The 14013-nt window shown below is 40.7% G+C and overlaps 1 protein-coding gene across 1 annotated transcript in view; it reads left to right on the forward strand.

The window, feature by feature from the left end:
* The first annotated feature begins 893 nt into the window (after positions 1–893).
* The window catches only part of LOC114252065 (uncharacterized), a 52238-nt gene continuing 39118 nt past the window's right edge, over positions 894–14013 (forward strand). Inside the window, exons 1-2 of the mRNA XM_028186549.2 lie at positions 894–1024; positions 5883–6012. Of these exons, the coding sequence (XP_028042350.2) occupies positions 968–1024; positions 5883–6012 (187 nt within the window). The 5' untranslated portion in view covers positions 894–967. The remainder of the gene's footprint in view (positions 1025–5882; positions 6013–14013) is intronic.

The following is a 14013-nucleotide window of genomic DNA, read 5'->3' on the forward strand; positions in this document are numbered from 1 at the left end:
GAGTCACGCGAAGCACGATCTTTGTTTTATCGCGCTAAAAATATTCTGGCCACATAAAGGTTGCAGAGCTCTCTAATTAGATAAAAGGCTTTGTTATACCTTTTGCGAAAAAGGATAATTAAAGCGAACTGAGTTAGACATTCAACCCAGTAGCGTAATGAATTAAAGTTGTAAATAAAGTTGATTGTAGTAGCTAGTTGTATGTAAACTCATCTTAACGAATACTTTGCCAAACTAACTGCAAATTCACATTTCAAAAGTATGGTGACAAAAACCAACTTTTATGCTATTTGCGTAGTAAGGCGAACGAGCTCTCGGTCCATTTGATCAATAATCTATAGGTACTACAACACGAAATTCTTCCTGCATCGTGCCCAATACTTCAAAGCATTTATCCTACGGAGCGAGATTATCGACGATTGTTGCCTCAAAATATGACCTACCATTAAATCAGAGATCAGGGTCCCCCTCAAATTTTAGTTTTAGACTACAGAAAAAAATAAGATTTGTTATTGCTTATATCTCTTGAGCCCCCTTTTTATTGATATAAACCCTAGGTGGTCCCTGGGGATCGATGTCACTTTGGGTATCATTTTTAAAATGTAACAGCTCGAAAATTAATATGATAATTAATCCACCTTCCGCTTCTTCGTCTTTCACTTCAATTCAACGTCCGTTATAGACTAATGAAAATTCTAGTGTAGCCCATTATTCTCGAAGGACAGATCCTTCAATAAAGATTTGAAGATGTCGTCAAACGTCTTTCTTGACCTTCTTTAGTTGGAATAGACAATTCCATGTAAACAAGAAAGTCCGTGTGCCCATTGTACAATACTTTGTTTACATAATATATACGGGGTTCCGCTTATTGGGGTTGCGGTTCGTAGCGGCAGTCGCGCTACAACGGTCGGGCGCTACGGTTGGGCGCTACGAGCTTCCAGCTACGAAACGGCGACAACTAGGCGATATGTTGCGGCGGTCGGTCGTGTTTCTGGCACTCTTCGTCTACGTGCAAGGGCGGGCGGTGAGAATTTATAGTAGTTTATATTTTACATAATTGTTTTATCTTTAGTTTTTAATGGTATATTGTTATTACATAAATATATGTTCTACACTGAAACACAAAAAGTGTTTTCAATATTTCGGACATTTGAAGCAGTATGTTTTAGTTATCTGTAGCTATTATTCGCAAAACATAATATACATCATACAAACATAGCATTATACTGGTAGAACAAACCATCGTTAATTCTATTCAAAACAACTTCCCAGTGCGGTGCGGTACACGATATAACATTGTTTTCCCGGTCCATAAATTTCCTGATTTGCGTTTGTTTAATGTATCGATAAACTTGTTTTTTTTGTTTTTGTTTCATGTCGAATGATATTAGGTTTTCTGATAGATACTTTGGGCATATACATATGTATTTCGCTACGTGTCAACTTTGAGATCCTGTATTTTATGTAGATTTTCAGTTCATTGAAGCGTTTAATTCAAATACGGAATATTTGGCGTTTGTTTTTAAACACCTTAGTGATGAGAACAAATTTATTTAGCTGTAAATAAGCAAATACAATATTTTCAGAACAAAAATTTATGATGCATTTTTATGAGGAAAAGTCACGCGATGCCGTCTCCAATTAATTTTCGTTCATTAGGTAAATTGAATGCGCGATATTACGATTAATTAGATTCTCATGAGTCCTCTTTGACTATTGAGTCTTAAATAACCCGAGGCCAAAATTTTGTTCCTCATGTGACTGATTGTGTTACGAGGATCCAAATTTAAGTTTAAGTACCGTTTTAAACTACTGTAAATAGCAGTAAACTAAACAAGCATCTGAGGTGCTTTCTCAAAGAAACTTCGTCTCTAAGTCGTGGAATCAAAGTTTATTTTCGTGGCTAAAATCCATGTTTTCTAATGACTTTGAAAATCGAAAGTCATTCGGTGACTGACTGGAGACAATTTAAGTCAAACGACGTTCTGATGAAGCTATGTCCTCGTTCTAAACTCTTGAATGTTGTAATTAATTATTAAAATATTATATAGGCTTATTTTGTACATAAATTTAATATTAATCATGAATGCCATTCGAGAATGGATGAGGCTGCCACGTGTTTCTGGTCGCGTTAAAATATGTATTAAGTGAAAAAAAAAACAGTTTGCCGTTTTCCTCCAAAGGCAGAAGCCGTACATTACTTAGTCCATCTGAATATTACACTAGTAAAAACGAGTATGGATACTCACATACATTTTATGTTACTTTACAACCTCAGGTTGTACCTAAATTTTTATTTATATTATTACAAATGCCGAACTATTTTAAATCTCTGGCTGGATACTTGTGGTGGTAAGGTTTTCGTACTTTACTACACCACTTCATTTTATTATCAATCTCTTGCTTTCTTCCCTCATCCCCTTAATACATCTACTCCGTATAATCAGCTTGTCTCACGGTTTCCTTCACATTAGGAAAGAGACTATTATAAAGCTTGTGTAATAAAATAATGCCATAGAATAATGAACAAAAATAATTATATAAAATAAATACTAACATACGAGATCAGTGGTCCGGTATCACTAACAAAAAGAGACTTTTTGATCTTATGTGACGATGAAGATTTTATGCAAATACTGGTAGATCATGGGCTCAATATAAATGCTCTTCCTTGTAATGTGAGTTCGATGCGCCAATCGAATTAGAACTATGACTATTGTATTGTTTATAAACGACTATAGTCGGACGTATGATAATTTTGTGATCTTCATCACAAAATTTAATTTTTTTCACCGATAAATAACACAAATGAAATTTAAAAAAAAAAGCGATAGTATCGAGTCGAAACGCATTCCTCGCTGCTGTCAAAAGTCAGCTCCTCTAATTCTAGGATAAAAATTCACAAGCCAATCGTACAACTCGACAACATAGAGATATCCGTAATTTAATAGTGTTAAAGATAAGTTCGTTTTTTGAAAATGAAAAGTTAGTTGAACAAGCTATGTTGAAGATTGCAGAAATTAAATTGCAATGTTTTAGTTATGATTGACGTTATTACTGATATTACTTTTTAGTCTCGGATGCAAAAATATAATAATAGTATAGCACTCATCATCGTAGTCGGTTACTCATGGCAGAGCAGTCGTGGTCATGTGGAATTCTTGTTTATTAAAGCCTTGTAAGTATAGCACTAACTACCGCCATATGTTTTCTTATCTAATTTTGTGTATTTTATAATATTGTTTTTCGTTAATCTATCACAAATAATAATACTAACTAACAAAATTATTTTCAATAAAATTTCTTAAAATTTGAAAGAAAAAAATAATAATTTCTATATACAAAATTATATATGAAAATTAAATTTCAATTTATCCGATTAACTTGAAACTTTGTACAGCTGTAGTTCACAGATTTTAACTCGGTTACGGTTGGCTAAGATTAACACTAATTGTATGAAAAACTTAAATTTATTTAAGCAGCTCACCCGTTCTCTATGCTTCGTTCAACGCAATGTATTGCCTATGTGCTATTCTGATGTAGTTATTTTATTAAGAAGTTTTATCAAAATTCATTACGCAGTTTTGTGCAAAACATCCATCCATCATCACAAACTTTCGTATTAAACTATTAAGCATTTGAAATACATTCTGATATGATTTAAACTAAGCCACTGGTAACTTTATTTTAGTATGTGGATTAGAACATACGAGCTTGCAACGACGGTCTTTTATAGCTACTAATATAATTTCAAAGGTAGTTAGTTACGTCTTCATCTTATAATATGTTTTTGTTAGCTAATTCTGCATCGACGAAGCAATCATGTTTTTTAAATGCAAAATAGTGGTTATGTAATACAATTGGAACTTTGGTCCTATCTTTTATTTTTAAAATTGCCGACGCAATAAATTCTAAAAATTGTTTCAAAGAAACGTGTAAACTTCCTCCTGTTGTTTGAATTACGAACTCAAATGGAAGACTCGAGAGTTTCAGCATGTTAATTAAGTTATCTGGAACAGGTTGTTCGAGAGGCCAGCTTCGAGCTCAACCAATTGTCCTATATACCCGAATACCAATTAATGGAGGTATTCCTTACGAAAATCTAGAAATTCGTTATGAAATATTCTTCTACTGATCTACTAATACACTGACTCGAAAATGTAGTAATAAATAATGATTCTTGCAATTTATGAATGGAAACAATTAAATGCAGTCACGAATAAAGTATAAATAGTGTTTTTCAGATTAGGAAACGTTTGAATCTAAAGGGCATAAGGGGATAAACATGGTGAAATTATCTTTGAGCCATATTTAATTGCTATCATGGGGATACATTAATACTAAGATACTAGCGGTTACTCATACGGGTAAGTACTGGGTACCACCAGCCTGCGTGTATCTTCCGTGAAAAAATAATGCATTACGGCTTAAAAACCACGGTCCGCCCGGTGATAATTGGTGCCCACAAATGACGTAGCTTACTTTGAGACATCGAATCTGAGTTTCTATTATAAAATGTAGCCACTAGACCGCTCTGTAAGCCTCAACGCAGGCTGGATTTAGACAGACGTGGATAGGATACCAATAGGAACATCAAAAGTAATTAATTGTCTTACAGTAACCTCGTAACAACAATATTACTTCAAATGCCATTTTCGTATCTATTTGCTTCACTTTAAGCAAACATTATTTATATAAATAAAACAAAATAAAAAATCTATATGTGTGTTTGTCTGTGATGAAATTTAGAGTTGTTGTGGCAAGTCAAGGGATATTTCAACAAAATTAAATGCAAATACACCATACTTCTAATATTTAGCGATTGTCACAACAAGACGCGACTGTGTTTAATACCTACATAAAAAAACACGTAAACAAAACTCCACTAATAATTAGTATTTATTATACGAAGCAGAAAACTCATAAGGTGAAAGCTGATTCGGAATAACAATTGCAGAGGGTTATACGGTGCACGAGAAACTTTGTTAACACGAAAACTTTTAGCTGAAAATGCTGAATATGCAATTTCACTCCGCACGGTTTTCGAAGGCAGCGTACAGGAAAAATGTAAACTAAATTAACAAGAATTTCTGCATGTTTTACTTTTTTTACTGACTTGGAGCTGCAATAGCTAACAGCTTGACTGTTGTGTCGAGGGTCGTGGCTTCGATTCCCACATCGGGCCTACATTGCGTGATGAATAGTTTTTTTTTTGCTTAGGTGGGTGGACGATCTAACAGCCCACCTGGTGTTAAGTAGTTACCGGAGCCCATAGATATCTACAACGTAAATACCGCCACCCACCTTGAGGCATGAGTTGTAAGGTCACACTTTTAACAGTACAACGGCTGCCCCGCCTTTCAAACCGAAACGCATTACTGCCTCACGGCAGAAATAGGCAGGGTATATAAGCAAGTATTTCAGACTTTGGTACCCATAATAAAGGGAATCCTAAATTGGGGCCGGGTGACCATGCGTGATTTCTTCCCAGTTATTTTTATTGCTTGCTTTAGATGCAATTTATTGTTTATATTATTTTACAAATAAAAAACCTACATAACCTGCGAACTTTCACCTGAAAGTCGCTCGATATCATTGATCAATAAGTGCGAGAAATGATATCATTTAGCGACATGCCAAGCCCTTGCAAGTTATAATGGAGTTATTTTATGTCGTATAGCTCGGATCACTTGAGGGTATTGTTTTGTATCAAAACTTAGCCTTGTTATTGTTATAGTTACGAAGATTATAGCCCGGCACATGTCCCGCGGCGTCTTGTTGTCTTGTTTTACTACGGGTACCGTTCACATCACGTAGACATGTTATTTTATCAGACGTAGTTATCTTCATACGAAAACGTTAAATGTTATTTTATCATACAGGTGAACATCAGCAACACATGGGTACTCCCGGAGGAAGGTTTCCCTGTGTTCTACCGCTACTTCAGGGACCGCATATCCTGGTATGAAGCTGATGCCGTCTGCCAGTTCCACCATGCCAACCTCGTCACAGGTTAGTCCAAATATTAATATAATGTTTTATTTTATTTACATCAAAATACAGTTTAGCCTAGTAAAACTATAGCACAAATTGACTGATATTTACTGGTGGTAGGACCTCTTGTGAGTCCGCGCGGGTGGGTACCACCGCCCTGCCTATTTCTGCCGTGAAGCAGTAATGCGTTTCGGTTTGAAGGGTGGGGCAGCCGTTGTAACTATACTGAGACCTTAGAACTTATATTTCAAGGTGGGTGGCGCACTTACGTTGTGGATGTCTATGGGCTCCAGTAACCACTTAACACCAGGCTAGGTGGGCTGTGAGCTCGTCCAACCACCTAAGCAATAAAAAAAAAATTGTTGCTCTATAAAGAGAAACAAAATTCAAAGCTATTGCTTCACCACTGTTTTATGTTTTTTTATATTTCAATATTACAGAATGCTTTTATATGTCTAATGTTCCTTCTTCGAATGTTTCAATATTCAAAATTCCATTTATGTCATCTTTATAAAATATTAACCTCTTTTAAGATAAATCGTATAGAGGTTACATTAATATAAAAATATTGATGAATCACTAAAAGTATGCATCTTCTACGAATTCGTTTCACAATTACGAGAACTTATTTCATAGTTATTATAGAAATATAATCTTCAAGAGAGAGAGAGAGAGAGTACGTAAGTAGCCAGAACAAAATTTATAGAAAGTTTAAATAGCTTTTATAACTTACTTAGGTAAATCAAGAGGCAGGATTTTTCGTCTTAAACAAAGTGAAAAGTTTTGAGGCACAGGTAACAATACAAACATTACCCTAATTAGATTAAAGATTAGAATTTCTGTTTAAAACTTTCTCGAATAAGTTTCTCCGAGTGGATTTCTGTTATAATTGAAATTAGAGGATTTTGCTTTTCAGGTTTCGGGGTTTTAGTTAGTGTTCAAATAAGCGTTTAATTGTTGGTATCTCACAGACGATTTGTAAATAATGGCCGATGTTTTAAAAACTATACTACTATATATACTGGTGGTAGGACCTCTTGTGAGACCGCACGGGTAGGTACCACCGCCCCGCCTATTTCTGCCGTGAAGCAGTAATGCGTTTCGGTTTGAAGGGTGGGGCAGCCGTTGTAACTATACTGAGACCTTAGAATTTATATCTCAAGATGTCTATGGCTCCAGTAACCACTTAACACCAGGTGGGCTGTGAGCTCGTCCATATATCTAGGCAATAAATAAAAAAAACATAAATTTTTAACACGTTTCGATATCCGCCAAGGTCGTTAGGTGTAATCGTCGGCAATCCACCGAAGACCTCCATTATCGTTGATGGGCCCTCGAACCCTCGGCAAACACCAGCTCGTCACATATAAATATACGCGTCGATAAGAAAATGCAGATACGCGATACATTTTCTCATGCGGGAATAAACGAACCTCCTATAAAGGGCAATAAATTTCATCGCCCATGTGATGTACTCTATGTGAATTTAGATTAAGCAAACGGATCAAATAATATGTACATAATACAATGTAAGCTTGAGAAGTTTTTACTTAATTTTAATTCTAATAGTTTACTAGGATTAATCAATGGTGACCTCTGATTTCAATTTCGAATAATTCACGAGCGGTTCACTTATCAAAAGGTTGATTCATTATGTATCCATAAGCAAAGGGCCGGTAACGAGGGAGCCTTCGATACCGTCTACTGATTCTGGCTCTTATTACACCCCGACCCATCAATTTCATATTTAATATCAATTCCCCAAATGGAAATGTAGATTAAACTTGTTCAACTTCATTTCGTCTAAATCGATATGTTGGTACTCGTAGATATGCGGGTGTTGTCAACCTTCCGATGCCATCGAAATGTTCAAATGCTTTTTTCAGTGTAAAAATACATTATTTTTTTTATTGCCCTTGTAAGGCAGACGAGCATACGGCCCACCTGATGGTGAGTGGTTACCGTCGCCCATGGACTTCAGCAATGCCAGGGGCAGAGCCATTTTTTTTTTTTTTTTTTTTTTTCCTACCTATGCTGATAGCCTTGAGAGGCTATTTCAGCTTCGCCCTAACGTTTGTAGGTGAGCTCGCGGGGCTCAACCGGAGAGTTGCTAACACTGACCCTAGCAAGAGCAGTGCTTCGCAGAATCTACCACCGGATCGGAAACGCGACCCACTGAGAAGATCCGGCGAGAAACTCAGTGGGCTGTGTCTATGGGTTAGTTCGCTCGTCGAGCCCTTCGTCGCAAGCGACGGGTTCGACGAGGACGGTGACCGGTGCTTGTGGTGCCTAAAAGCACCGTTAATGGATCGGGAGGATCCGTAATGACGTGCTTTGGGCGACGTCGACGGCTTACCATTCGGTCTACTGGGTCGGGTATGTAATTTCCAGCGGCTACGATGAGAGGGTTCTCATGTCGTGCCGCCTTCTCAAAATGGCGCAGCGATGCCGACTGTAGATACTTACTAAAAGAGTCGATCTCCAGGTCGTCGTGGAGATCCACATTCCTAAGGAACCAAGGCGCTCCGACGGCTATCCTGCAGAATCGTGATTGAATAACCTGAACGGATTTCAAGTGGGAGCGGGCTGCGTGAGCGAACACTACGCTTGCATACGTCATGACGGGGCGTATACAAGTTTTGTAGAGAGTTACCTTATTACGGAGGGACAGTTTGCTTCGACTACAAAGCATTGGATAGAGTCGTCCTAGAATAAACGCGGCGCGGTCGCGTACCGTTTTTATATGGGGACGGAATGTCATCCCTCTGTCGAGGGTGACGCCTAGATATTTGACCTTCGAGACCCACGGTATGGGCTGGCCAAAGAGAGTGATGGGACTAACGGCGGAGGTGTTTACGCGCCTACTACGGAGTGGGATGCTCGAAGTGATGTTCGGAGGGCGACCCCTTTTGAAGAGCACCGCTGCGCTTTTCGTGGGGTTGATGTCAATTCGCCACTTCCGGAACCACTGTCCCATGGTGGCTACTGCGATCTGGAGTCGCCGATGAAGCAGCGACATCTTCCTACACGAGTAGTAGATAGCCGTGTCATCGGCGAAGAGCGCTAGATGGGTCTCCGGAGACCGGGGTATATCATTGATATACAAACTAAATAATAACGGGGAGAGCGCGGAGCCTTGCGGGACTCCGGCGGTCAGTTGACGGGGACGAGAACGAGTTCCCTCTACTCGATATCGAAACGAACGGTTCGACAAGAAGTCTCGTATGATGAGCACGAGTCTGTCTGGCACTCCCATGTTGTACAGTTTATAAATTAAACCGTTGTGCCAGACTTTGTCGAACGCCTTCGCGATGTCGAAGAAGAGGGCGCCGGTCGGGATTTGTTTACGCCTATTTAGTCCTATCAGGATGTGCTCCGTGAGGCGGTGCACTTGTTGTACGCACGAGTGTTTTGAGCGGAATCCGAAATGTTCGTCTATGAGAATTTTGTTCGCGGTAACAAAATCCCAGAGGCGTTTCCTAAGGAGACGTTCGTAAATTTTTCCTATCGTCGGGAGGAGACTAATCGGACGGTAACTAGAAGTTTCGTTTCTCGGTTTGCCCGGCTTATGTATACCGATAACGTCCGCTTCTTTCCACACCGCGGGAAAGATGCAGTGCGTCATAGCGGCATTTAAAATTGTAGCCAACATTGCTATCAGTTGGACTGGCAAAAGTTTTAGCGCGCGGTTGCGGATGCCGTCGGAGCCGGGTGCCTTCCTAGGTTGTAGGTTGTGGATCGCGTCTCTAACTTCGTCAGTGGTAATGGGGGGTAACGCGTCCGAGGGCGGCAGGGAAGCTCTGCGCTCGACCTCCCCGTCGACTAACTCGGAGTGTTCGGGGTCCGCGTGTTGAGTGCTGGGGGTGCACTGCTCTTGCAGTGCATCGGCCAGCAGCTCAGCCTTGTCATCGTCATCGAATGCCGGTGGTTGGCCTGAAGGGCGTACGAGGGGAGGCATAGTAGCGGTAGTTTCGGATTTGAGAGTCCTAGCTAGTCGCCAGTATGCTTGGTGGGAGGGCGCGAGTTGTTCTAAATAACTATGCCAATTATCGTTACGCGCGTCGCTTAAGCGGGAGTGGACTTCGCGTTGTAGACGACGCATCCGAATCCGGTTTGAATGCGTGGGAAGACGATCGTAGGCCCGGATTGCCGCGTTCCTAACTCTTAAGAGGTTCCTAAGATCGGGGGACAGTCTGATGCGGTGGAAGCTGTCCTCCACATCGACTTCTTTTGAAGATCTAATGATCGCGGAAGAGATGTGATCGGTAATGATGTTTATGGATTCGACGGTGTCCTCGGGGGATAGATTCGAATCCGGGCCGTAAGGGAGGATTGGCGGAGCGGCTTCGGCTAGGCACGTGCCCAGCTTATTCCAATCTACCATGGTCCTCGTAACAGTGACTGGGTTGTGAGGGCGACCGAGCTGCATAACGACAGGTCGGTGGTCTGAGTCGAGCTCTGACAGTGCTTCGATGGAACGCAAGCGCAGAGTTACGTTCCTAAGCAATGCCAGGTCTATAGTGCTCGGACGGAGCGCGATGTTATACGGATAACATGTTGGAGTTGAGGGACCGACTACTTCAAAGGTGAGGTCGTCTATAAACGCGTCGAGACGCCTACCGTTAACGTTCGTACGATGGCAGTTCCACCTAGTGTGGTGGCAATTTAAATCGCCTGCCAGGATGACAGAGTCTCCCATGCCGAACAGTGACTCGATGTCACTGCTCAGAAGGGGCTTGTCCGGGGGGAGATAAACGGATGCGATGACGATCGGCTGGTGTCCCGTCAGCGAGATACGGCACACTGACGCCTCGATATGTGAGAGCGGGGGAGTATCGAGAGGGACAACGTGCAGGGCCCGCCTATAGTAAATGGCAGTCCCGCCTTTGGAGGCGGTGAGTCTGTCATTCCTAACCATGACGTAATTCGCGACTTTCGGGTCACGACGCGAGGGCTTCAGACAGGTTTCCTGCACTAATAGAATATCAACAAGATTGTCGCGGAGGAATTCAAAAATTTGATCGCGTTGCCGCGCGAGTCCGTTAGCATTATAGAATGCTAACGTAAGGGAATACGGTTTTTCTCTACCTTTTTGCGCCATTGGTTACCGGTAAAGATTTACAAAGTGCGGGACACGGACTCGTATACGTCCATGTGGTCGAACGCGGCCGCGAGCCGCTGTTCGGGGGTTACCGACCTACGGATAGCGTTTGCGAACGATCGCAGACGGTCGAAGTTGACCGCAGTGACGAAGTCGCGCACGAGCGCGAAGTCGTTGGCGGCAGAGGGTTGTGGGGGACGGAACGCGGGCGCGGGGCGAGGTGCGAGCAGGGGCTGGGGCGCGGGGCGTGCCGCGAGCGGGGGCGGGGGTGCGGTTTGCGTTCCCGCCTTCGTATACGGCAGCGGTTTTTTCCACGCCGAGACCGTGGGAACTGCAGCCGGCACGAAGGCGGGTTTCGGCACTGAAGGCGCCGAAGTCTTTGGGCCGACCGTTCGGGGGGCTGGGTGGGTCGGACGTTTACGCGGAGCCCTAAGACATCCACGGTAGTTCGCGGGGTGCCCTTGCTTAAGGCATAGGACACAGCTTGGAGGTTCGGTCGCGGTTTCCCTAACTCGCGAGCAATCTAATGTGGCGTGATCGCCGAGGCACTTTACGCAGCGGGGGCGCGCGTGGCAATTACGAGCCGAGTGGCCGTAAAGCTGGCATCTGTAGCACTGCCCGGGAGTACCACGTTTATGGGGGGCTTCGATTGAGATGCAGAGCCAAGCCGCTGCCTACCGTTTAATACTCTCCACAAGCCTCGTTTGAAGAAGGACATGTCATAGCGCTCGGGAAACAACGTGGAGGGGAGCTCATTCCATAGCCGGATGGTTAATATGAGATGAATAACATGAGATATAATTAAAGTATTCAAATAATTATTTAATGTTGAATCATATCAGAAGACTATACCTAAGAGCATTTTAAATGATACGTACAATATTTTTACGAAATACTCTCGAAGAGAAAACGAGAATACATTTTTATTGCTTAGATGGGTGGACGAGTTCACAGGCTACCTGGTTTTAAGTGGCTACTGGAGCCCATAGACATCTACGACGTAAATGCGCCACCCACCTTGAGATCTAAGTTCTAAGGTCTCAATATAGTTACAACGGCTGCCCCACCCTTCAAACCGAAACGCATTACTGCTTCTCGGCAGAAATAGGCGGGGTGGTGCTACCTACCCGCGCGGACTCACAAGAGGTCCTACCACCAGTAATGCTGCCGTCGAAATGTTCAAATGATTTTTTCAGTAAAGATATGTCATGTAAAAATACATAAGACATAATTAAAGTATTCAAATAATTATTTAATGTTGAATCATAGCAAAAGATTATACCTAAGAGCATTTTAAATGGTACGTACAAAATTTTTTTTTTTTTTTTTAACAAAATACTCTTGAAGAGAAAACGAGAAAACATATATGAAAACTAAATACACAAAAAAAAAAAGAAGTACAATCCAAATTAATTTTATAACAAATCACTCTTTTAGCATGACATTTTTGTTGATGTATCAAACTTGAATATTCAGTACTTTCAACAATAAAGATAATACAGAAGAGCCTCATTATTTGACGCTCGTCTCATTTATTCCAAAGAGTACAGCTGAAAACAAAACAATACCTACTTATTCGTCTTTGTTTACAAAGCGACTGACGCGTCATTGTAGACCTCCCCAAAGATCTTGAGAAACGAATCCTTTGTAACACGAGAAGGCTTTATCAGCTAAATGAAAACTTAAATTAGTTTCGAAATGCTGACTTAGAAAGAATCTATATTATTATATTAATACGTAAAGCAAAAACTTTGTATCCCTTTTTACGAAACTTGCGCGGACGGAGGAGTCTGAAAGTTTCCACACTTATAGAGAAGTGCATAATGCTAATATTTTTTTAAAATAATGCATAACAGATACATTAAATCGATAAAGAAAACATTACACACACTACATACAATGTATTTGACGCACACACGCATGCATACTATTTATTGTCAAACTTTTGTTCTTGACGTCTGTTGTCAAATTGAGATTAAATATTGTTTGTCTTTGTTAATATTTTTATAGTGTAGTCTTGGCGAAATTTGTGATTATAGAAGTATAAAATACAATCATAATAGTGTACAAACTTACAATTCCAATTAATTATAGTTGAATTTCGACTACTGCGGGACCTCTAGTTTATTTAATTTGATTTAAATTTTTTGGAATGCCACGCTACAAACCTCTTGTAACGTGATCCCTGAGATACTCGGAACTAATTCATTTCCAAGATATAATTTTCTCCGTGAAATATTCGTGTAATTTGACTTGATGCGTAATTTATCTTCGATATTATTAGCGTTGCGGATACGTTAACAGGGTTTCGAAAAGTTATTTTTCGGATGTATTGGATTATTGTGATTAAGTATGACAGGAGCGTAGCGGGAAAGTAATTTGATACTTTTAGAAATTCTGCCGTGAAGCAGTAATGTGTTTCGGTTTGAAGGGTGGGGCAGACGTTATATTGTACAAATTTCGACTTGAACTCACGTTTCAAGATGGGATTTATTATTAACGTTGTTAACGTGTATGGGCTCCGATAACCACTTAATACCGGCTAGGCCGTGTGTTCGTCCACTTATATATGCAACCAAAATAATCTGTTTAACTGTCACACGCACGGTTGTCTGGAAGAAACCGCTTTTAGAGATAAGACCGCTTATTGTACAACTATACTCTATATAGAAAGTCGTGTTAGTTACACTATTTATAACTCGAGAACGGCTGAACCGATTTGGCTGAAAATTGCTGAAGAGGTAGCTTAGAACCAGGAGAAGGACATAGGATACTTTTTATCACATTCCCATGGGACGTGACATAAAATGTGGTATGACAAAACGCAACTGATATGGAATAACAAAACGCAATTGACAGCTAAACGTAATATATTCTATGGGTAATTATAATAGAATTTTGAAGTTGACCGGTTGATG

Source organism: Bombyx mandarina, chromosome 04 (genome assembly GCF_030267445.1).
Source record: "Bombyx mandarina strain Sakado chromosome 04, ASM3026744v2".
Taxonomy (NCBI): domain Eukaryota; kingdom Metazoa; phylum Arthropoda; class Insecta; order Lepidoptera; family Bombycidae; genus Bombyx; species Bombyx mandarina.